Source organism: Canis lupus, chromosome X, assembly GCF_011100685.1.
Source record: "Canis lupus familiaris isolate Mischka breed German Shepherd chromosome X, alternate assembly UU_Cfam_GSD_1.0, whole genome shotgun sequence".
Classification (NCBI taxonomy): Eukaryota; Metazoa; Chordata; class Mammalia; order Carnivora; family Canidae; genus Canis; species Canis lupus.
In genome coordinates, this window is record NC_049260.1 from 102,158,809 (window position 1) to 102,183,831 (window position 25,023).

At 48.3% G+C, this 25,023-nt stretch overlaps 2 protein-coding genes across 3 annotated transcripts in view; both read right to left on the reverse strand.

Annotated features, from left to right (window-relative positions):
- ELF4 (E74 like ETS transcription factor 4) overlaps positions 1-7,243 on the reverse strand; it is a 46,496-nt gene extending 39,253 nt beyond the window's left edge. Inside the window, exon 1 of the mRNA XM_038588284.1 lies at positions 7,195-7,243. The gene's annotated coding sequence lies outside the window, so the exon portion shown is untranslated. The remainder of the gene's footprint in view (positions 1-7,194) is intronic.
- Positions 7,244-14,253: 7,010 nt separating this feature from the next.
- The window catches only part of AIFM1 (apoptosis inducing factor mitochondria associated 1), a 32,522-nt gene continuing 21,752 nt past the window's right edge, over positions 14,254-25,023 (reverse strand). For both annotated transcript variants that reach the window (XM_038588287.1, XM_038588286.1), the window contains exons 8-16: positions 24,805-24,881; positions 23,787-23,895; positions 22,406-22,513; positions 21,971-22,059; positions 20,825-20,965; positions 18,659-18,801; positions 16,577-16,701; positions 14,855-15,051; positions 14,254-14,519 (exon numbers count right to left, since the gene is read on the reverse strand). In XM_038588287.1, coding sequence (XP_038444215.1) covers positions 14,448-14,519; positions 14,855-15,051; positions 16,577-16,701; positions 18,659-18,801; positions 20,825-20,965; positions 21,971-22,059; positions 22,406-22,513; positions 23,787-23,895; positions 24,805-24,881 — 1,061 coding nt within the window. In that variant the 3' untranslated portion in view covers positions 14,254-14,447. The remainder of the gene's footprint in view (positions 14,520-14,854; positions 15,052-16,576; positions 16,702-18,658; positions 18,802-20,824; positions 20,966-21,970; positions 22,060-22,405; positions 22,514-23,786; positions 23,896-24,804; positions 24,882-25,023) is intronic.

Here is a 25,023-nt window from a genome sequence, read left to right on the forward strand (position 1 = left end):
TGGAAATAGTCACGTCTTATGGTTCTACATGGTCTGGAAGAGGGGCTCATCCATGCCTCAGCCCTGGCAGCTCCTTGGCAGAAAGCAGGAAAGCTGAAGGGGCCCTCTGAGGGGCAAGTGTGGCCAAAGGGCCCGAAGTTCAGGGATCTGCCCAACCACCAGCATCTACCTGCTTCCCCAGCCTTGGGAAAGGATGGTCCCTGGCACAGGACTGGGGGGGGGGGGGACAAGAATGGTGGTGGATGATGGCTGTGAAGGCAGCTGCAGATCATAAGTTTCCAGGGAAAAGCCAAGGGGCTGAACTGGGGCACTGACCCTTGAGATCTCTTGGCGACTGATAGCCAAGGCCCTGAAATAAGCACCAAGAGCAGATTTTCTTTTTTTTTCCTCTCTTTTCTAAGTGGCCATGCTTTCTCCACGGGATTCCTGATCTTGGAGCCACACCATTCTCTGCTGGCCTCTTGTCCCTGAGGCACCCCTCTTGAAACTGTGGTAGCTATCCCTAAACCCTCTTTATCTTGACCTTGAGACTCACTGATGGACACAAACACACATACTCTTCCATTCTGCTAAGAGTTCAGTGGTCTCTAACGTCAGACAGACCTGGTTTCCTACTTCAGCTGCATCACTTAACAACTGTGTGTCTTTGCGCAAGTCACTTAAACTCTCTGAGCCTCACTTTCCTTATTTTTAAGTTGGGGATAATAAGAGCCTACATCCAAAGGCTGTGGTGGGGGATGCCTGGGTGGCTCAGCAGTTGATCCTCTGCCTTTGTCTCAGGGCCTGATCCCGGAGACCTGGGATCAAGCATGGGGCTCTCTGCGTGGAGCCTGCTTCTCCTCCCTCTTCCTATGCCTCTGCCTCTCTCTGTGTGTCTCTCATGAATAAATAAATAAAATCTTAAAAAAAAAAAAAAACACGGGCAGCCAGGGTGGATCAGCGGTTTAGCACCGCCTTCAGCCCAGGGCGTGATCCTAGAGACCCAGGATGGAGTCCCGCATTCGGCTTCCTGCATGGAGCCTGCTTCTCCCTCTCCCTGCGTCTCTGCCTCTCTCTGTGTCTCTCATGAATAAATAAATAAAATTTTTTTAAAAAGTCTGTGGTGATTGGACACCTGGGTGGCTCAGTGGCTTAGGCATCCGACTCTTCATTTTCGCTCAGGTCATGGGATCAAGCCTCTGCCCCTCCCCACTTCTCCCTCTCTAAAAAAAGAAAGTAAGTAAGAAAGAAAGAAAAGAAGAAAAGAAAAGAAAAGAAAAAGAAAAAAGCTGTGATGATGAATGAATGAGATAACCTATGTTTTTGGCAGTGGCACCTGGTGCCTAGTAAGCCCTCAATCGATGTTAGCTACCTTCAGTGGTATCTTCAACCTCATTTCAACTTTTCTCAACCCCAGCTTTTGGAGAAAGTCTGATAAGGCTAGGCCAGAAGCTGCTGAGGACTTAACGGTGGATCCCTCCTAAGAGTGTTTGTGGTTTAAACCAGAGCTGAAGCCTAAGGCATGGAAAAAGCAGAGGAGAGATCTTCCTCTTGGAAAGGGCAGGGAGAGAGGGCAAGCACTGCGCTGACCAATTAACCACTAACAGTGACTGGCCCGGATACCCGCCAATGACCTGGAGCCCACCTGTGGGAATCTCATAGGTTCCCACCTTCCCCAGCCACCGGGAACTAAACACAGCCCTAGGATCTGGGAGTCACAGCCAAAGCAAACCCCACCCCCCTTGACGGAAATCTTGTGCTGACTTCCCCATGGGGAGCCACGGGCCACAGGAGTGACTTTCCTGGCTCAAGGCTCCAGGTCAGCCAGGCTGCCCTTCCCAATGACCTTGCTGCTCCCCAGCCTGCCAGCCCTTCCCCACCTAGCTCCTTGCTCTTCCATTTACCCATTGAGTGAGCCCCAGCCAGGTGGGGCCAGCAGACTGAGATCACTCCCCCAGAAGACAGCCAAGCTGTCTCTGCCAATGGCTCATTCCCTGACTTGGCAGGAATTCCCCTTCTCGAGTTGCCCACGGATGCCCAGGCTGCACCATCCATGGTGCACTCTAAGCCTCTTGCCTTCCAGTCTTCCTCCACCCCCACTCTCCAACTCGGATTCAGTCCTCTCAAGCCTCAGAACCTGGGTCCTTCCAAGAGTGACAAGCAGGGGGCCTCCTGGCTTCCTGGCTGCCCATGGCCCGTGCAGAGTCAGGTCGCTGCTTCTGTATTCAACATGCCTTTCCACCTTGGCAGTTTTCTCAGGCCCTCTTTTTCCCCTCTTTCAAGCAGCACCTATATTCTTCTGCAAATCACCCCAGGTTCTTTAGAGACAAGGTGGCCAGTTGCTTCCCCCTCCCTTAACCCCTTGGCCTCAACGAATTCTATTCAAACCTGTGGCTAGAACAAAATACCACAGTGCCACAGCTTCTATAGCCATGGCCCTTACTTTGCACCACAGACACAGGCTAGGAAAGTCTACCCATGAATCAGACTTTCAGAATGAGAAGCATATTCAAAAGCCAGAAGAGAAGTTATAGTTTAAAAGAAATCCTCCCATCTGTAAAGCTGAGAAGCCCCCTATAATCCTTTCTGTACAAACAGCAACCATTCCTCTGATACGTTCAATAGTTCCAGATTTGCCTCTATTGGGTTTGCATGACAAGGCCCTAGAAAGCTCCAAATGACAGACAGAAATCTCTACATCCCAGGTTGTGGCTGAGCATCATAAAGAGTATTTGTTCTAAAAAGATTGTTGAGAAAAAAATAATAAAAAAACCAATAAGATTGTTGGGTAGCTGCAAAGGATAAGAATTCTTTGCGATAAGTTATACCAAAGTGCTCCTTCCCTGGATGGCAGTCGCTTGCCCAGGTCCACATGAGGACTGGAGGTTAACAGGGGTGGGAGTGGGGTGTGCCCAGGCCAGAGCACAGGCATGCAGATGCGAAGGTGTAGTTGGGAGCAACTTCCCTGATCATGACTTTTATCTGCCCAGCCACCTTCCTTTGCTGAGTCTCTTGGAAAGCCACTTGGTCTCCCCACCCCCACCCCACGCTGCTCTCGTTAAAATGGAGAGTTATTCATTTCCCCTCCAGGCCTTTGCTGGGACACACTTTGGCACCATAATATCCCCTAAAAAACTTCAGAGGACCATCGGGTTTCACTTTTCTGAGGGCTGGATGGCAGTTCAGGGGTCTGCCTGGAGTGAGAGGACAACCTGACTTTCAGGTGCTGTGGGCCTTGAGTCAGTGCTTCATATGTCCATCCTGGGGAGTGCTGCTGGGAATGTTTGGGAAACCAGAAGGGCCCTTCAGGCCAGCCCTCTAGGGTTGGTGGGAGATTTTTGAGATGGGGTGGGGAGGAGGAGGGACCGGATCATTTGGTTCATTTGCCAAAACCAGGAAGAAGTGGCTTCCGGCAGACTTCAGCAAATGAGGGCAAGTCCCCCAACATCTAATCCTACTGGCCCCTAGTCCCTATCTTGGAGTGAGGGATCAGCTTGGGAAAGTCCCTGGGACCAGATCCAAGGGCAAGCACTTATTCAGGGGCACCTATCACAGGCAGAGTGGCATCCAGTGTTTGAGGGGCACTGTCCAGTGGAGCCAGATTTAGGTCTTCAACCTCTGCCATCTGCTAGTCCAACACCTATCTTGTGTGGCTGGCAGCCCCACTGTGCTCCACAGCCTTGTGGAGATTCCAAGTGACTGACACTCTAAAGGGGCTTCCCCTCACAACATTCAGGAAAAAAACAAGTGGGCCTAAGGGGACCTTGGCCTAAGGGGCTGCTGCTAAGGGCCAGAGACTGGGATGGGGGCACAGAGGGATGTCATAATATAAAGGCCTCTCTTTTTTTATTTTAAATATTTTATTTATTTATTCATGAGGCACACACACACACACACACAGAGACAGAGAGAGAGGGAGAGAGAGAGGGAGAGAGAGAGGCACAGACTCAGGTAGAAGGAGAAGCAGGCTCCATGCAGGGAGCCCCACGCAGGACTTGATCCTGGGTCTCCAGGATCACACCCTGGGCTGAAGGCAGGCACTAAACCGCTGAGCCACCCAGGGATCCCCTAAAGGCCTTTCTTGAACAGGGCACCAAGTGATTTCTGTGGCCCCTTGAGTGTGCTGGGGGACAGGGAGCAGGCATTCATCAAGCTGGGTGTTCCTTTCTCAGTTGGAGAGGAGGCTCAGGGGAGTGGATGAGGCACCAGTCTCAACCCTTGGGGTGATGCATATTATAAACATGGTGAATGGCGCCCCCTAGAGTTGTGCTCAGAGGTGGCAGTCCTGACAGACCCAGGAGGGGTGGGAAGGGGTGCTGGATGGAAAGGGAGATCAGGAAGGGTGGAGACTGGGACCCCAGAGTGGGGGCACCAGGCCCGACTCCAGAGAGTCTGGGGATGAAATGGAGGAGTGGGGAGAGGCTGTGAAGGGGGCTGGTTAGCCAGAATCTCACCCACTGCACATCCTGCCTAGGGGCGGTTCTGGGCTGAGGTCTGTATCAGGAGGGAGCCATTCTGCTCTTTCAGGATCGCCCCCTCCCACAGGGAGGCAAGGACAAGCCAGAGATGTGCACCAGACAGAGACCCAGTAGGAAGCCAGCCATGAAACTTCCCCACCCTGCCATCACAACGGGGGTTGTTGTTGTTGTTTCATCCAGAAAAATACAACATTTAATGTCTATAAAGGTGCAGTATGAGTCATTTCGCGGAATGTCTAGGCCCCTTCGTTGGCAGCAAACAAACTTTCCAGCCTTCTTTTGAGGAAGCCATCCAACTCGGGCTGCTGCTGCTGGTCTGTGTGTGAGTGTCTGTGTGTGTTTGCGCGCGCGTGCGCGTGTGTCTGTGTGTGGGACGAGTCTCTGTAGGGCCTTGCCTGCCCATGTGTGTGTCCGTGTGAGCCTCTCAGACGTGAGTGAGGGTGCAAGCATGGCTAGGAGGGGGGTTGTGTGTGTGTGCGCGCGCGCATGCACGTGTGTGAGCTTGACTCTCGGAGGGGAGTGGCGAGTCCCCTCCTGCGTGCGTGTGTGTCTGTGGAGGGCGTGCGCATGTGTGTGTGTCTGCGAGGCAGCGTGGTATGTGAGCCTGTGCGTCCGAGGGTGTCTACGTGTACATTTTTTCCTCATCACTGCCAAATTATCTTCCCATCTCTCCCCTCACAGAGCGAAGGGCTGGCCGAGGGAGGCTAGCGATCCAAAAGGGGGGCAGCTGGGGAGGAGAGAGGGCCTGGACGCAAAGCAAAGCAATTCCACTCGGCAGCGGAGGAAAGTGTCAGCCAAGGATGAAACTGAAACCGAGGCACCAGCGCTCTGGGATCGGCCGGGGCTTCGGTTCCTCCCCCTCCCCCTCCCCTCCCCCTCCAGCGGCCGTGGGCATTAGTCAGCCAGAAATTCCCATCCCCACAGCCTCCACTCGGGGTTGAGGCAGTGAGGCCGGCCTAGAAATTGGCCTGTGGCTAGCACGTGACCCCATTAGCGCCCATTATCACATTAACACAAATTAGTATATCAGCTCCTCTCCCGGTCACCTAGCGGGGCGCAGGGCCAGGCCAGAGGGAGAGGCCGCGGCTCAGGCCTTGTTCCCAGAGGAGAAGCCAGCTCGAGGGCGTCGAGACAGTGGGCAGGCCCGGACCGCCACGGGTCACGTTAGGGCCATAAAGAGGGGCTGGGGACCTCAGGTTTGACAATACAATCCCTTTTCTCAGGTCGTGCTCTGGGAGGAGACACCTTGGGGAGGGGGTTGGTGGAAAGGAGGGGGTTTCCAGGAATAGCTGGGCACCGCCCTGTAGGAAGGAGGCCCGGGCTCTGAGGTCTGGGCGGGAGACAGACGGTATTTCTCCTGGCACACAGTGAACACAGTGAAACGTTTAGGATCCTTTGGTGTTTTTTTTTTTACCCCTTTCCTCTTCGTTATGGAAAATCCTAAGGATAACTTTCTCAGATGGTTTTGCACATCTTGAAAGCCGGGGAGCTGGACTGATAGAGAAGACGCACCCGGAACACTAGCAGAGGGCATAGCCCTGATGTCTTGGCACGAGACACACTCTACCCATATATTTACATGTGAAGTTGTATCATGGGAATAGCCAGGGGAGCCTCTGGAAAGGATGAGGCTGGAGCCCCCAACAACTTTTTTTTTCAGCTTAAAGTTGTCTGGCCACAGGTTATTTTTGTGCCTTGATACTCTCAATATGTTAACTAAAGAGCCACCACATAACCATGAACCAACATGGGAAGGTCAGCAGCATCACGACTTCTAGAGCTCAGGGCCTGCAAAGAGGTAGAACACAAGGGTCCATCTACTGAGAACAAAGTTGCAAGTTTGAGCCCCAAAGGGGCCTCTTAGCTTTTTTCTTCTATAGCTGCCAAAGACTGGATTGACCCACGCGGAATCCCTAAGGCTCGCCCTACCTCCAGCCCAAAGCTGAACCCCTGCCCCTCACCTAGGCTGAGCCCAGGCCCCAGACTGCACCCCAGCCCCAGCCCCAGCCCCAGCCCGTCCCTGTGCAGGAGATGCATTCTGGGTCTCCGGGGGGCCAGGCTAGAGAGTTCAGGGAAACCCACCCCCAACGCCCGAGACGCGACTCAAAGTTTCCATTCTACTGCCCGCGGGTCAAGAGCGCCATCCGCGGAGAGGAAAGACAGCCCCTAAACCACAATCCCTTTGCCGAAGGTGAGCGCCCTAAGCTCTGCGGGACCCGGGAAGTGGCCGCGGGGACTAACTATTAAGAAGCACGCGGGAGCCAGCCCCATGCCGCGGTGCTAGCGCAGCAGGTCGGGACTCCGGACTCTCCCGCCACTTGGGTGGGAGCACGGGATCCGAGAGGCAGTGGAGGTTCTGGCGGCCCCTCCCTCCTCTCTCTGGCCGCCGAACCCTACCCCCGACCCCGCCCCGCCCCGCGCCCTCTGGGCTCGCGCGCCTTCCAAACCCGGGATCGCAGCTGGGGCCGAGCTCCACCCCCGACCCCCAGCGGTGCGCCCAGGGCTCCTCTGCAGCGCCACCTGCAGGCGGAACGCGCGCTGCACGACGTCTCGGGCCAAGGCGGGAACTGGCGACCGCGAGGGTGGAGGAGGAGAGGAGAGAGGTCGTCTCCTCTGCCCAGAGCTTTCCTGGCCCCGGCGTGGGCCTCCCGTCCCCGCCCCAGCCCCCCGAGCGACCTGGCCAGGTCCCGAGCTCTTGCCCGCGCCCTGCCTGGCGCAGGCGGCCAGGGGCTCCGACCTTCCACTCCTGCTGCTGCACTCTGAGCGGCCTTCTGCCCCGGGCGCCTCTTCTCGGGAAGCAATGAAGTCACACTGAGCTAGCTCCGCTGACTCATGAGAATCCTCCCCCATCCCCGGCACACCCCTTGAAACTTCCCCCTCAGTCCCTTCTTTCCTTCTCCCCCGCCCCTTCTTCCAGTCCTGTCAGAAGAGCATGGGAGGACTCCCGGGGAGGATTCAGTGGGGCAGCTGGGAGATGGCGGGAGAGGGTCATCTCACCGAGACCTCTGCGCTTCAGTCTCAGCCCGGCCACTCCGCGCCTTTCTGGGGCGCATAGGGAATGCTGGGGGAGCTGCGTGTTTGCAGCCTCCGGCAAAACTCCCAGCAAAGTGTTTTTTTTTGCAATTATCCACTTCACAACAGGGCAAGCCTGCTGAGACGAGGGCATCTGGGGGCCTCCTTCCCTCCTCAAGGGCCAGGAAGTTCACCTGGTAGCTGAGGTCTCTTTGGAACCTCCTGTTGGAATGAACAGACCAGCTCCAAGGACATTCACCACCAAAGGGACAAGTGTAGAGTGCTCTGAGCCTTGTGCTGCCCTCCACTCCTGCATTAAGTCAAGCTGATCTCCTGAAAGGTCACTGTGGCCCTTCCTCCTAAGACTTGGTACTGGCCCAGGGGCACCTGGGTGGCTCAGTGGTTGAGCCTCTACCTTTGGCTCTGGTCCTGATCCCCACATCCCAGGATCCTGGGATCCAACTCCCACATCAGGCTCCCAGCAGAAAGCCTGCTTCTCCCTCTACCTATGTCTGTCTTTCTCTGTGTGTCTCTCATGAATAAATAAAATCTTAAAAAAAAAATAAAAACTTGGTAGGGGCCCAGCCCAGGCTGAGGTGGGAGTGACTCTGAGACCAAGGATTCCCTGTTTGTAGCACTCCTCTCCTCCCCCTACCCCTATTGTGCCACTAGTTTGAGGACTTCCATTAGGGTAGAAGACCAGAATCCCATTCCAGTTGCTTGGGATATTAGTCTCAACCAGGTGGCCAGGCATTTCAGGGCCTGGTCAGGGTAGGCTTCATGCTGGAGGGGTTCTGCTGGCCTCCTCTGAAACACCTGAAGCTCCCCTTTCCCTCTGGAGGGGCAGTGATCCTTTAAAAAAATTTTTTAAAGACTTTATTCATTTAATTGTCAGAAAGAGAGCCGACACAAGCAGGCAGAGCAGCAGGCAGATGGAGAAGCAGGTTCCCCGAAAAGCAAGGAGCCAGATGCAGGACTCCATCTCCCAGACCCTATCTCCCAGACCTGGGATCATGACCTGAATGGCAGGCAGATGCCCAACTGACTGAGCCACCCAGGGGTTCCAAGGGCAGTGATCCATAAGCATTCTTGTCCACCCAGCAAATCATGATGCTGGATTTTCTTTCCTTCCCTGTATACAGTTCCCAGCTGTCTCTATGGTAAGAGCTGGGTGGTAAAGCTTGCAAGCTTCCTGGCTTGCTTGTTACTGCACTTCAGGGCAAGGTTCTGCCAAGGCCATAACCGGTGTAAAATGGCTATGGACCAAGAGCAAAGTGGATGTACAGGCTGGTCTAGGGGATCAGGGCTTATGTGGCATGAGAGGTGGCATTGTGAGCTCCTCTGTCAGCATCAAGGTGACAGCTGCCCTGGGTTATGGTGGCTATCCACCCGCCAGCTCTGCAGGGTGTGTTTGTTAGGGACTGGGAGCCATTAAATGGTTGGGTAGGGATGTATGTGCTAAGATCACTGCTAAGAACAGTCCCATCATAAAGCCTTTCTGGGGACATTCTGGGCTTGAAGCCAACATTTGTTAGGGGCTGAAGGATGCCACCTTTCATGGATCCCAGTTTTGAGGCTGTCAACCTCTCCGTGGAGAGCAAATAAAGCAAGATGCAATTCCTAGGAGTTGTAGGGGTTCTGGTTATAACTTGCTGAGTCAAAAGAGAATCACAAGTCATAAACTAAAAAACCACACCAAAAAAACCAAACCTGTAAATCTAGTTGAGCTAAAGGGACAGCAGAGGCCATGTGGGAGACATTTGCCAAGAGCTTTGAGTCCATTTAGCGTCTGCTCTAGACCTTAGAAATGAAAGGCAACTGAGTCCAATGCAAGGTGAGTACCTGTAGAAGTACTGAGAGATTTTTCCATACACAGGAGGTTAAAACTGAGGGTGGAGGGATAATCTAGTCTGTTCTCCTCATTTTACAGATGAAGCTATAGAGACCTAGGTAAGTAGCTGCCCTGGGCTATCCAGGCTCAAACAGCAGAGCTGAGATTCAAATCCAGGGGTCCACTTTCCACTGCACTCTACTGCTTGAGAGGAAAAAAAATATGGGCAGAGAGCACTTACTGGCACCTGAGGAAGACACATAGGGAGAAGGAAAACAAGCGGGGGAGACTGCAGAGATTCTGAGAGGAAAGAAGGAAAATGAAGGGGCTGAGGAAAAGTGAAGAGAAAGAGGTATAATCTCTTCAGGCAAGAAGAACATTAGCTGCATCCTCTGTAATAAGCTTATCATACATGTTCACTTAAGCATAAACATATTCATGTTTTGTTCAAAGAGACGACAAGATACAACCATAGGATGGAGTGATTTGGTCGGTGAAAGAAAAGCCTAGACTAGATAGAAGCAGAACAATGGAGCAATCCTGAAGCTCCGACTTGAACTCACACGTCATACTCCTAGCACTGGTGCTGCCCATCCTGTGTCCACCACTAGGTTATACGGCCATGAGGGCAGGGACTATACATTACTCACCCTCTTATCTCTAGGGCCTATCGTACCGTGGCATGCAGTAACTGTGCAGCACATGTTTGCTAGCTGACCAGTAAATCCATTTATGAGTTGGTGTGTTTATAAATTCAACGCCCATGTTTGGTGCTCTTCCAGAAGCATCTCTGTGTTGAGTAGCAAGTGCCCAAGGCATCGCAGTAGGTAGGAACTTGCCCAGGAAGCCCGGCACCTCTGTCCACAGACAGCAGATGCGACTCCTGGGCTTTTCCCAAGTGACACACAGCCCCAAGTGACCTTGGGGGCTCCACTGGGACATCTTGGGGCAGGTACAAGATGAGGAAAAATTCAGGAGGGTCTCTTCCTGGTGGCTTCTGGCAGGTATTTTGGCTTTTTGTCTCCAAATTGCCAATGCCCACCAGCCAAAGAGCAGTGGGATGCTCCTGGTCTTGGACAAGTTATGTTTAATGCTCACTGCTGTGATGGGGAATGCACAACATGGGGAACCACAGAGCGGGGCAGAAGGGTACTAGGAAGGATTTATTAGAAGATTTGGGCCAGGCTGGGTGACTGGGGGGAGGGTTGAAGGAAGCAGGGCTTTGCTTTGGATTGCACGCAGTTAAGAAGCACGAAAAATCCAACGATTGGATGCCTTATTCAATAAATTTTATCCTATAGGAGGGCAGACTAGAGTGAAGCAAAAGCTGTAATTGGTAAAGAAGTAGCAATCGGGATCCCTGGGTGGCGCAGCGGTTTGGTGCCTGCCTTTGGCCCAGGGCGCGATCCTGGAGATCCGTGATCGAATCCCACATCAGGCTCCCGGTACATGGAGCCTGCTTCTCCCTCTGCCTGTGTCTCTGCCTCTCTCTCTCTCTCTCTCTCTCTCTCTCTGTGACTATCATAAATAAATAAAAATGTAAAAAAAAAAAGTAGCAATCGCTCACATCAGACAGTATGGGGGGTTGGGTGTTGGTCATTTCTGTGGTTTGGTCAACGTTCATGTTTTTGCCTGTATTCACACATGATGATGAAGTGGTCTTGTTTCCGTCTGCATCCACCATGGTCAGAATGGCCTCATATGAAGCAAATGTCTTGCGAGTGTGTTTACATTAAACAGAATATCCGGACCTAATGGTGAGTGCCAGGCCCATTTGTCGTAATGCCACTGCCTCGCCACCAGTCCCAGGCCCACCCACCTCCGGATGTCAGGGGCTGCATTTCTCTTTCTCAAAATATCCATTTTGAGATGATTCCTGTTTTCCAACCAGGGCTTGGCAGTCCAGTATCTAAATGTTAGACCCTCCCTGTACTCTGACCCAGTCACACCCATCTGTAGAACCAGCCAGGCAAGGGAACGTCATCACTGGCTTGGGCTGTGTGTCTCTGTGTGGTTTTGTGTACATGTGTCTGTGCCTGCCAGAAATTCCCTGATAAGTTGGCAAAGAGGCCAGAAGCGGTTCTACTTCACCTCTGGGCCCAGTAGGACTTCCCCTCTGCCTGGAGAGCGAGGTACTAGGATGGAGTTCTAACAATCTCCAGGGAAGTAAGGGTGCCCAGCCTTAGGTGGGGTCAGGGAAGGACAGGAGGGGATATCACAGCAGCCAAACTTTAGAGGAGTGGGAAAGGGAAGGGGTAATGGTGGAAGGGAGGGGGGAGTTCTTTTGTATAAATGGGTCTCCAGAGAAGCTGCGAACTTTCCTTCAAGGAAGCAGCCTTGCAGTAGGTCACCATGAATCCTCGCCCCTACCCCTTTCTCCTCCAAGCCTCGTCTCCTAAATGGGCCCTCTTGATTAGAACAACAACCAATCACATATGTTGACCTCATCCTCCACTAAGAGGCTTACTGTGCCTCTTTTCCAGACAAACATGCTTTCCTCACTCAGGTCCATCTCTCCAGCTAAAGTATGAGGACATCTCCCGGGTACCTTACAGGTGGCCAGGCAAAGGCCAGGACCACCATGATGTGGTGCTGAAGTGCCATCAGAGATCCTTGGCAAAGTGGCAAAGCAAAGTAAAATTGAAGTCAGGCAGGTGGGCTCCAAACACCAGTGTTTTGGCAGAGCCTCAGCCCTTCTCTGCAGGGCATGAGGAGCTGTGTTCTGCACTGTGCTGTGGCCCAGCTACTCACAGGCCAGCTATCAAGAGTCAGAATTCAACTGGTACTGCTCCTCATCTGTATGGTTAGAAATAGGTCCCTGCAATCCTTGGGGGCCTGGACAGAACAAATGCATCGTGGGTATATGTGGTGAGTCTTGGCAGTGGGTGAAGTGATAGGGGTGGGGGTCTGATAACCTGGATTAGAGAGAACAGAGGTTACAGGGTAGAGGGTCACTTTTGCAGTAAGCCCTGTTATCTACATTGTCCAACCAAGCAACCAGGGACTTGTTCAGGACTCTGCCAGGATTCAGGGGGATGGGGCATGCTGTCCTCCTTCTGAGAAAAAAGAAAAGTCTCTGTTCTGGGATATGTTACTATCAATTTAGGGAGTGAACACTAATAATGCAGAGAATGACTTAATGAACAACAATCAAGCTCAAAGGTAATAGGTACAATTGGGAGTTCAGAGATGAAATCATGCACGGGTGCTAAGCCAACTGGTACCGTGTTACCAAGTGCGATTTCATCTAAGCAGGATGGGTAGGTAAAAGGGAATGGGGATGAGCATGTGAAGATGTGAAGAGCATGAACCTAAGTGTAAAGGTGTCTACCAAATGTGTATGTGTGCACACGCATGTGTGTATGTTGTGGGAAAGGAGGCTGGGTGGGATGGGGGCAGAGTGGGCTGAGATCAGGAGCTCTATGGAGGACTTTGGACTTGGTATGGTTGGTGACAAGGAGTCACTATACGTTCCTCAGTGGGGGGTGGGGGTGGGAATGTGGCTGGGAAGACGTGGACCAAGGGACACTTCAGGAAGTGATCTAGCAGCAATAGTTGACGAAGGACAGTTGCGCTGGCTGGTCTCCATCCTTGGTGTGTCCACAGTATTTTGTCTTTTTGTGGACACATCCTACTGTATTATACTCCTGTGTACACGTGTCTGCCTTCCTCAGCTGATGCCAGGAGTTCCTGAAGTGGTCATGTTTCCTCCATCTTACTGTTCTGACATCTACCTGACTCACACTAGGCACTCAATGAACACTGACTAGGTGAGTAAGTCATTTCATTTTACTTAACTGAATTACAATGACACTCCATACAAGGATAACAACTGTCAAAAAATTGGACGAAATTGCACAGAACACTAAAAAAAAAGACACATCACAATTTGATCTTTTTAAATCTTTGATTTGTGAAGCGCTTCAGGATCTTAGAACTACCACCATCTTTGTAAGTAGTGATTATTACTGTAGAATAATTCCTATTTCATAGGATGCTAGGTGAGTTTTCTACATATGGATTTGGGTGTGCCACGCATCAGATCCTATTTCACTAAACCTGTATACATATAGTTAAGAATCTGTCCTAGTGCAGCAGATTCTTTTTTTAAGATACTATTTTTAAATAATCTCTACACCCAACATGGGGCTTGAACTCGACTCTGAGACCAAGAGTTGCATGCTTTTCTGATTGAGCCAGCCAGGCACCCCAAGATTTGATTTTTTTAAAAGGTTTTATTTATTTATTCATGAAAGACACAGAGAGAGAGAGGCAGAGACACAGGCAGAGGGAGAAGCAGGCTCCATGCAGGGAGCCCGATGTGGGACTCAATCCCGGGTCTCCAGGATCACGCCCTGGGCCAAAGGCAGGCGCTAAACCGCTGAGCCATCCAGGGATCCCGCCAAGATTTGATTTTTAAAAGTAATTTGAGATGTAAAAAATAAGTTGATTTATGAAACTCTGACTTCTGTTCTCAGGAAATCATCTGTACAGCAAGGCTTGTCTATAAGCCTATTATGTAAAAGGAGTTAGGGGAGAGCGAATTTCTAGTTTGAGGGGCAGTGCATGGAGGGATTGAGACGGGAGTTCAGAGATCATGATCCCTCAAGGAGTCTGTCTCCAGGTCTAGCCATGAATCACCAGGTCTCTGAACCCTTGTTTCTTTTGCAGTAAGTGACCTTTTTGACCCCTCGTGGGTCCAAGCCAGTTCTGAACAGGACGACAGGAATTGTTCTGGGTAAAGCAGAGTCTATTCCATGTTTATGTGTTCGCTCATTCAACAATGGATGGGGCAAGAGAGACATTCAGGGAACTGAAATAGTTGAGAGTGTGGAGCAGGGACGACAAAGCTGAGAAAAATCATGCACTTGCTAGTAGCTCCGGTGTGCTTGCCCGCTAATATGCACAGCTCTCCTCCCTTCACCCACCCGTTCCCTCTCAAAGAGAACAGAATTTAATTTAGAAGAATCAGGTTTTATTTAGTGATGTGAACATTAAGAATTTGCCTACATGGTTGAAATATTCACAAAGGACTTTGCCATTCACACTCATACATACAGAGGGAGTCTGCTGAATAAAAAATGCTCCTTTACTCATCCAAGCTGCCATCAAGGACAGCAGGGAGTTTGCCTGTTCTGCTGGGGGCTTCAGTCTTCATGAATGTTGAACAGTTTGGCTACTTCGTTGAGATCTTCGTGTTGCTCACCATCCTTAATGATCTGAGGAAGAGAGTGACAAGGGGTCACTGACTCACTTTGCGTGCACTAGGGCTGGCCTGCACAATGGGGCAGCCCAGGCCAGCCCCCGCATTGCACCGGGAGGAATCTGTGTGAACAGCTTTGTCAACCCCAAGTGAGTGCATACCAACTCCTGAGCCACCCAGCCAAGTCCTGCGTGAAAAAGAAATGCTCCTGAGCCAAGGCTACACCTTTGTTCTGCTCAGGCACAGTCTGACCCAGGTGGACAATGCATAGCAGGGCACCCGCTGAAGTCCCAGGTGCATACTCTGGCCCGTGCTTCCCATCTTCCTCCAGGAGCCCTGGCAGGTACCCACCTTCCTTGCTATTGGCATTCGGTTGAAGATGTTCCACAGCACAATCCCCACCACCACTTTATCCCTGAGGTAGAAGATGACACCTTTGCCGTAGTCTTCCCCTTGGGCAGGGGTCTGGGGGACTGCAGGATTGCTGGGAGGAACAGCAATTTCTGAGGCCTCAGACTCTGTCTCACTCTCTGAGCGGATACCAGTCCCTGTGGCCAACCCCCAAAACAAACAAAATCAAAACACAACAAAGTCAGTTACGAACTTAGGAAATTCTAGCAGGCAAATATCTTTTGACACCTGCTTCAAGCTGCTCCTAGAGGATTTGTTTTTTATGCTCCCCTCAGTAAACACTGGCCTTCAGCTCCTCTCCATTGACAAAGCCAACAAAAGCTCTTCCTTGCTGACTCTGGGGCACTGGGTCTAGTCTGACCCAAAACTTCCCCTATTATCTCATTTTAAATTTATGCTATTAATGATTTCCTGGTATCTGGATTTCTTCAGACTGAAGAAGACTTGCTTTTGTCCTCTGAGAAACATTCTAGAGCTGCACAGTCCTGTACAGTAGCCACTAGCCACAAACAGCTTTTCTAATTAAAATTAGTTAAAAATTAATTAAAATTTAATCTATTTTAACCAAAATTAAATAAAGTATAAAATCCAGTTCCTCACTTGCACTAGCCACATTTCAAGTGCGAAACAGCCACATACAGCTAGTGGCTAATGTATTGGGCAGAGCAGAAATAAAACACTGCCATTAGAGAAGAAAGGTCTATTGGACAGTGCTGCTAGAGAGGCACTCTGGCCAAAGCAGGAGAGGGCGCTTCCATATGGGAAAACCACAGTAGAGGTGTCTCCTCCTGGGGAGGGAGCATGTTGTCCTTTGAGAACCACCAGGCTGCAAATAATACTATCCGGTGTACAGAGTAGTGATCCGGAGTTTATAAGTCTCTGGGTCCCTCTCCTGGATCTGATTCTCCAGAGAGGGCTGAATGAAGGAGTAGGTGTATGTCATCCACCTGGAGTACATGGAAAAAGGACCTATATGTCCATATAATATCCTGCTCTCTCCTTCCTAAAGGACAGCCTGTTCTCAAAAAGCCTCTGACAAGAGGACACAAAGGTTAAATAACTTCAGCTAGGGTCATGGAAGGGAGAGAGAGCAGGTCTAAGAGTTAATGAAAGAGATGTATGTGGGAGAGAAATTCATTCCATGAGAGGTGCCTCCCATCTAAAGAAAACCCGGTGGGAAGATGTGACAAATGGAATTACAGGCAGCTCAAGAATCACTCAGCCCAGTTCTTCACCACCCAGGTCCCATGGAGGATAGAAGGTCCTACACTAAGGTTCTCAGGCCTAAACTAAGGTTCCTGCGATTAGTGGGAAGTAAATAAGAATGATAAAAAATATAAAAATCTTAAAAGTTCAGGTTTTCTGCAGTGCACAGGGCATCCCGGTCCCTAGAGGCACACTGAGCAAGAGTGGCTGAACTCACTACCGTCCAGAGGCGAGGACGAACACCCACATCTGAGTCTCCATACTCACCAGGGTAGCCTGATTTTGCTAGCTCTCAGACCACAAAGGAGTGTGGACTTCGGGCTGGGTTTATTTTAAAGCACAACATGAAGAAAGGCTTTCACAGACACTCTGGCCAATACAGAAAACCCTTGTTTGGGAGGACTTGGACCACTGTTTCTCAGCACTCTTCCAAGGGAAGCAATTGGCTTTCCTTACCTGACTGCTCTGTGGCAGATTTGGGGTTGTCTTGTGCAGTTGCTTTTGCGAACACACCAACTGTGGGCAAACTACTGTCCACAAGACCAATAGCTTCATAGCCAACATCGGGACCCAAGTCACTCCTAAGGAAGGAGAGAGAGAGAAGAGGGTGTTCTGTCAAGGGACTGCAAAGAATGACACGGTGCTGTATTTTAATTTTGTCTAAGACACCACATTTTGGGTTGTGCCAACCAAAGAATTTGGTATGTGCAACAAGAGAAACGCCAAACCGATCAGTCAGCTTGCTGGGGCATCTGGGGACAACTGGGAGAAAGCATTATTATCCCAAAGCAGCTTCTATTTTCCTTTCCTTCTATTTTTCTATTATACATACATATCCATACAACGATCTACACTTGCTTAAATGTAGCCACACTTTTACCCCATACCATACTTGGAGAGTGATGGGTTCTTCAACTTTACTATTTCCTACCTTCCTTTATGTCATCCTAAAACTGCGTTTTTGAAGCTTTAACGAGTATTCCATACTTATGGAATTCACAATCTGAGATATTTTAAAGCTTCGTTAATGGACAGTATTTCCTCTGAGCCTTCATTTTTCAAGATTAGAATGCCTCTATCTACTTGGTTGTTTCAACTGTTCTTGGAAACTTTTCCTATCAGCATCACACTATTCTTAATATGCCAGCAACTTCAAGAGTACTTGTGGCACAGACACCATGGTTTTGTAATCATGTGAGGCCACTACTCGTGGTTTTGTTTCTGGTACTCTACCTTTTGTCCTCATTTAATTAAGTGATTAAAATTTGAGTATAATTAACACACCACGTTACAGTAATTTCAAATGTACAACTTAGTGATTTGATGAGTTTATGTATTATGCTGTGTTCACACAAGCATAGCTACCATTTGTCCCCTTACAACACTATTAGAATATCATCGACTAAATTCCTTATGCTCTGCTTTTTATTCCAGTGTTGTCATTTCTTGACCACAGAAGCTCATTGGACTGGTGTCTTCAGGGAATGGTGTACAATAACTTCTTGGATTCTGCTCCTGTGACCTAACTGCTAACTCTATAGCTATGGACTATTTTTTTTCCTAACTGTATTCTTATATGTGTTGACCCTGAAATCCATCTGTTATGTTTCTGCTGCCCACTCACAAAACTGTGTGTGATTGTCCTAAAATGTATTCTCACCAGCTGAGAATTTCCTCAACTGAAACTGCTTAGAGGCTTCTGAAACCTTGAAGTTTTTTATGTATCCCATCTTTCAAAGTAACAAGATGAGAGTGTGTCGAATAAGGCCAATCCCAGTACTCAGGAACATCCATTGGTAACTTTTTGTTATCCAAGTGTCTATATGTGCCTGACTTTGAACTGCTGATCTTAAGGACATATGGGTAGGCTGCCTTTTTTTTTCTTTTCTTTTTTTTTTTTAATTTTTTTATTTATTTATGATAGCCACACAGAGAGAGAGAGAGAGAGGCAGAGACATAGGCAGAGGGAGAAGCAGGCTCCATGCACCGGGAGCCCGACGTGGGATTTGATCCCAGGTCTCCAGGATCGTGCCCCGGGCCAAAGGCAGGCGCTAAACCGCTGCGCCACCCAGGGATCCCTGCCTTTTTTTTTCTTAAAGTAATCCCTACACCTAACATGGGGCTCAAACTCATGACCCTGAGATCAAGAGTCTCATGGTTCCAGTGACTGAGATAGCCAGGCACCCCTGGGCTTCCTTTTTTTGTCAGTATGTTGTGCTCATTAGGGTTAGCACTAAAGAACAAATAAAAAATATGCTGCCATTTATAGCTAAGAGTACATGTTTGTATCACCTACTGTAGCTCAAATTCTGAGCTATTTTATCAGAAGTGTTGATGCCATCTACACTCATTCACCCAGTCTAATTTATGCCAGGTGAGGCCTTTTACCAGAAGGCTGCTTGGGTGGAAAATGCATGGAAAAATGGAATCTCTCCCTCTTCTGCATGAAGCTAATTGGCCCACATGGAAAGGAAACTAACTGAGTTCCATTAATTCTATGTTCTAAGCAGCTGAGTCCACAAGGTACAAAACTATTACCAGAACATTGACTGATGCCAATATGGCTTAGCAGCTCCAGTCATATTTTCTCCAGCCAATCTTCCACTCACGACAGCATGATCATGATGCTCTACTCGCCTCCTACCCAACTTTATATCGTAGAAGCATGCAGCATCTCCTGCCTTTGGAAACAAATACATTACATGAGCACACGATAAAAAAGCAAACTAAAGACAGAATATATATTTTGAGGGCTCAAAAAAAAAAACCTTGTATTGTTAACAAATTAGTGTTTTCCATTTATAGGCCAGAATCGCACCTACGCTATTAAAAAAAAGTTGTGATTCCATCAAAAAAAACCAAAACTATTCTATGCTAACCCCCCCAAAACAAAAAACCATTCTATGTTTCCACAAAGTGAAGCTAAATCTTTTATGCTGCAGCTCACACCTATTTCTGCTCTCATTCTGCCCTTAGCAGAGACCAAATATTTAACAACCATGATTTGCAGAATATTTTTTCCTGTGCATGGAAACCATTTTAGGTGTGAGACCTAGAAATCTTTCCCAAGATACGATTTTCTTTCAGTCAATTCAGTATCTATTCGTTCATTCACCAAATATATGGAGAACTTATTTCTGTACAAAGTACATACTGTCTGGGTGGCTGAGACAAACCTGGCCCCCCACAAAGAGCATAAAATCTAGTGGAGGAAGATGCAGTGTCATTCCTCACTATAGTGCAATGCAAACCAGCAGGGTGTCATGGGACAGGTACAGATGAAGTGAGATCAGGGTTTCAAGCAGAGAGAGAGAAAGCGAGCGAGCCTTGGCTTGAAGGTGAACAAGGCCAACTTCACTGAGGATGTGGCATGTGAGTGCTCTAAACCTTTGTGGTTATTCAGACTCCCCCAAAGCAACCTAGAAATCCAATGTGTGAGCAATGGTGAAGCAAACTATGAAATCTATGTGGTGGACTATTATACAGTTATCAGACCACAGAATCTGAAGCAACATGGAAAATACATGAGAATGGTAAGTAAGAACAAGGATACAAATGTTTATATATAGCACATTTATCATGACCAACTACAACAGGGAAAAAAACCCTATGCACAAGAAAACGAAGGGAAGGAAATACACCAACATATTGGTGGTTGCTATAGGTGATTTCCTTCCTTTTCCATTCTTGTCTGTGTTTTCCACGTCGAGCACATATTGCTTTTTTATCGTTTATTTTAGAGAGGTGAGGAGAGGGGCAGAGGGAGAGAGAATCCCAAGCAGACTCCCTGCTGAGCACAGAGAAATCAAGAGTTGGACTCCCAATCAACTGAGCCACTCAGGCGCCTGTGCATTTGCTTTTATAATAAGTTTTAAAAAATTCAGTACACTTTAGGGGTACCTGGGTGGCTCAGTTGGTTAAGTGTCTAACTCGTGATTTCAGCTCAGGTCATGATCTCAGGGTCCTGGGATGGAGCCCCTAGGTGGACTCTGCACTCAGAAGTGGGGAATCTCCTTGGGATTCTTTCTCTCTGCCCCTCCCCCTGCTCACACACACTCTTTCTCTAAAATAAATAAATATATATATTTTAAAATCCAGTACACTTTATCTTTAAAAAAAAAAAAAGCTTTAAGGGAAAAATACCCTTCAAAGTTTCTATGTCCTTAGTTGCAGAGTCCATAATCAAACACAATACACTTGTAATGATCTAACAATGGGGAAATTACCTCATGGTTCCTACATACTATAGTCTTGTTTGTGTCATAACGGATTTTTTTAAAACAGCTAAAAATAGTGCTCAAAGATAATGAAAACAGAGTAATTTTCCCTTCTAGAAACTGTTCTAAAACTGCCTCATTCTCCATTCCCTGGGCTCACTTTCGGGCAAAAGGAAGAGCAGATCAATCTGAAAGTTGGGCACATGTCCATCAGGGGAATGCCGATGGTGGCTGCCAACCGTAAAACGGGAAGAACTCTATTTCTGTAGGCACACACATTGTTCATTTCCTTTTCCACTAGCTTGTGGCATGAGGCCATACCTGATCTTGTAAATCAAGTAGTTGGATTTCTGTTCTTTACCCTTGGCCTCCAAACATTCTGACTCTATTTGGGCAAGGTGCTGATGAGCTTTCACACACTACCGGGCAGATGTGCTCATGGGCTGGGGACAAGGAACCATCCCTGCCCGTGCTATAGCACACTTACCACCCAGATGTTGGAACGTGCTTGGAGCTCTGCATTTACTCGGAAGCCACCAAAATCAGAGTCTATCTCTAGTCCACCAGTCTTGGCCAACTCAACATTGGGCTCCAGGCCCACAGCTGCCACTATGTGGTCAGTTTCTACCTGAGGGGGAAAAAAAGGGTAATTCAGCTAATTACCACAGTTTTCATGTATGTCTATCGACATAGCAACTGCATATTATTTTACTAAGAATTGGACCTTTAAAAACAAATCACTGATTAACTTACATAACCCTGGTAAACAGATTTAATGTTCTACTTTATAAAGATCCTCTGAACACAAACATACCCCACATCATCAGAACAGAAATCTGCCACCCTTGTAAGATCTCAAAAATCTGTGATATAGACAGGAAGGGGAAAGTAGTTCACAGGTGTCTACTCTGGCTCTCATCATTCTTATTTTTTTTTGTTTTTTTTTATAAATTTATTTTTTATTGGTGTTCAATTTGCCAACATGTAGAATAACACCCAGTGCTCATCCCATCAGTGCCCATCACCCAGTCACCCCCACCCCCCGCCCACCTCCCCTTCCACCACCCCTAGTTCATTTCCCAGAGTTAGGAGTCTTTCCTGTTCTGTCTCCCTTTCTGATATTTCCCACTCATTTTTTCTCCTTTCCTCTTTATTCCGTTTCATTACTTTTTATATTCCCCAAATGAATGAGACCATATGTTTGTCCTTCTCTGATTGACTTATTTCACTCAGCATAATACCCTCCAGTTCCATCCACTTTGAAGCAAATGGTGGGTATTTGTCATTTCTAATGGCTGAGTAATATTCCATTGTATACATAGACCACATCTTCTTTATCCATTCATCTTTCGATGGACACCGAGTCTCCTTCCACAGTTTGGCTATCGTGGACATTGCTGCTATAAACATCAGGGCGCAGGTGTCCCGGCATTTCATTGCATCTGTATCTTTGGGGTAAATCCCCAGCAGTGCAACATTCTTATTTTAATGGAGGGAACAGTTCATTCAGAAAATTATGACAGGCTAATGGTGGCTGCCATGAAAACTGTCTACTGTTATCAAATGAAGGAGTAAGAATGAGAAAGGGGAGGGCAGACCTGGAAGGTCTGGCAGCCCATCTTCCCCTCCTTACCTTCCGGCCGTCTTTCAACTTGATGAGTAACCTGCCACCGCTGACTCCAACTGATTGCACAATAGCATTGGGAAGCACTTTAACCCCCTCTGTGAAGGCAAATAAGACCTGGGGCTGAGCCTGTGAGCACCTCCCCTTCATGACAAGTAGGGAAGCTGACTAAAGGCACCCCATCATAAAACCAGTAATCATCAGTACACAGGCAGCCTCAGAGAACTGTAAGAACTTACACCCACAGCTCATTTCCAGTACTTCTGGGAATTTGGTGCATCAGATGCAGAACACCTACATGAACTTGGCTGAGCAGAGAATGGTGGAAATATTTCATCTGCCAGGTGATATGGCATATGTCAAGGGAGTTCCCACAGAAGCCAACTTTGCATTAGGCCTAACTCAAAGGAAAGAGTGGCAGCATATGGAAAGAAGTCTCTCTACCTCGTCTGACTTTTTCTGTGGTCCAGTTGCTGAGGTATTCAGGGAGGATCTTTCCCATATTTCCTTTCTCAGGAAAGAGTTGAATCACTTCTGTACCCAAAGCTCGAGCTGGGAAGAAGAAATAGAGTAGGTACAACAGGAGGCAAAAGCCAATCCTGGGAAGATAGGAGGAGAAGTGAAGGAGCAGCAGGTAGTCATTCACTACACATAGGACAATGCTGTGACCCAGGCCAGACCTCCTGTTTTTGGGGCACTGGGGCACGAGGACACCAACAGGGCAAACACAACAGGTGCCAGATCTGTCGTCCCTGGATTTAACTACACACCATGAACTGAGTGCATTATACCCAGGTGTCAGCTCAGGCTCACACATGTGCTTTGTGATCTCTGAAGAGGAAGCACCCTCCTGAGAAGACACCCTGATTTCACACAGCTGAAAACTAACATTAAGGAAAACGGTTGCCATGAAACATTCAAACTGGAACACAAAGATCTGCCGAACTGGGAACCATCATGTATCTGAAGAAAGTCTTTTATAGGGAAGAGGAGTTCAGATATACATACAATTCTGTAGTCTACGTTGCCCTCCCCTTACCATCTTAATAACTCACTTTCCTTTATATTTTCTTTTTTTTAAAGATTTTTAAAAGAGATTTATCTATCAGATGCTTATTGGGCTGAGCCACCCAGGTGCCCCTGAAGATTTTATTTTTAAGTCATCTCTGTACCCAATGTGGGCCTCGAACTCACCACCCTGAGATCAAGAGTCACGTGCTCTACTGATAGAGCCAGCCAGGGATTCCCTTAATATATTATTTCTGAGGTGTCCTGGCTTAGAGTCTAGAGGAAGGGAAACAAAGCATTTCTGCTCAGTTGCTCATGACAGCTTTTTGGTCACTAAGGGATTCCTCATGAGAACTAAGCTCCATGCTTAGTTTTTCACCATATAAGTCTTTTTTTTTTTTTTTAAAGTAAACTCTGTCCCCACCGTGGGGCCTGAACTCACATCTCCAAGATCAAGAGTCACATGCCCTACTGACTGAGGCAGCCAGGTGTCCTTTACCACATAAATCTTAATCAAACTCTTTCTACAGATCCTGGCAAATGCACCTCTGGAATTTGTGAGAGCCCCACAAAGTATGGGATATAAGACAAGAGAAGAGGTGGCTCAGTCAGTTAAGCGTCTGCCTTCAGCTCAGGTCTTGGTCCCAGGATCCTGGGATCGAGCCCTGCATTGGGGGTCCTGCTCAGCAGGGGAGTCCGTTTCTCCCTCTTTATCTGCCTCTACTCTCTGTGTGCACACTCTCTCTTTCTAAAATAAATAAAATCTTTTAAAAAAAGACCAGAGAAAGAAAAATCGAGGTCACTGCCCAGTACTCACCCTTTCTGCCAAGAGCGCAGGCGAGTTCGCTACCAAGGAAGCCCCCACCGATTATCGTAATTGACTTGACTTCCCGGGAAATCTTCTCTAAGGTTCTAAAGTCTCCAATCTGCAGGATCACACCAGTTTAGTCCACTGATTTCCCAAAGGGGCATAGGATAATACCAAGAAATATTTTCTGCTAAATCTTTGATATGTAATTTGCACATAAAATTATCTCCTTGTATGAAGTTAACACAATTATATAGCCTCTGTTATTGATGTAAATATCTCTCTCCATTGTAATATTCCTTCTAGCATCAGTTGATTCTCAACTGGGGGCAGTCTCGCCCCCTCTCCCTCACAGGACATTTGGCAATTTCTGGAGACATTTTTGGTTGTCACAACTGGGGGTGAGGAAGTGCTCCTTGTAGCTAGCAGGTGGAGGCTAGGGATGCTGCTAAATATCCTACATGCACAGGGCAGCTCCTCACAACAAAGTTATCTGGCCCCAAATGTCAATGATGCAAAGGATGATAAACCTTATTCTATCAAAAATTTAAAAGATGAAACCAATCTTTTCAAATGTCTGTAAGAGTGGCTGGAAAATTTCAGCAGGTGTCATGAGTAAAAGCACAGTGTTAAGAAGCAAAGCCGCCTCTTCCTTTTTCACTTAGGTACTTGAGTTTTCTCCTCAAAGTCTCCACAGTAGCATTTGCAATGTAAAATGCCAAGAGGCTATAAGGAGTTTCAATGACTCAAATACATCAGGAAAAAACCCACTATGGAGGGGCAATTGGGAGGATCTAGAGCAAGCAATAAAAACACTAAATGTATTTTTCACCCAGGAGCTGAAAACTCTTGAGTGAGATATTTGAGGTGCAGGGAGAGGCATTGACTTGCTCAAGACCAGATAACAAGTCTATAGAAGAGCCGTAAATAGAATTCCCATCTCCCAATTTCTAGGTGATCACTTGGGGATCATAAGATTATGCCACCTCTTCAAAAACCAACACATTGAAGGCACTAAAGCAATTACCTTTCTGAAAAGTGTTGTTCTACTCTTTACCTCCGCTCCAGCCCTATCAATGGCAGACAGACTTCTTGGAGTGCCTCCTGGAAATAGGAGGAAAACCCTTTAGCCCAACAAGCGGGAAGCTAGTTCAAACGACCCCCCCCCCCCCACACACAAAGGTAACACAGTGGCAAGCATGGTCCTTGCTGGTGTCGCCTAAGCATCCACAGGGCGGGGAGGCTT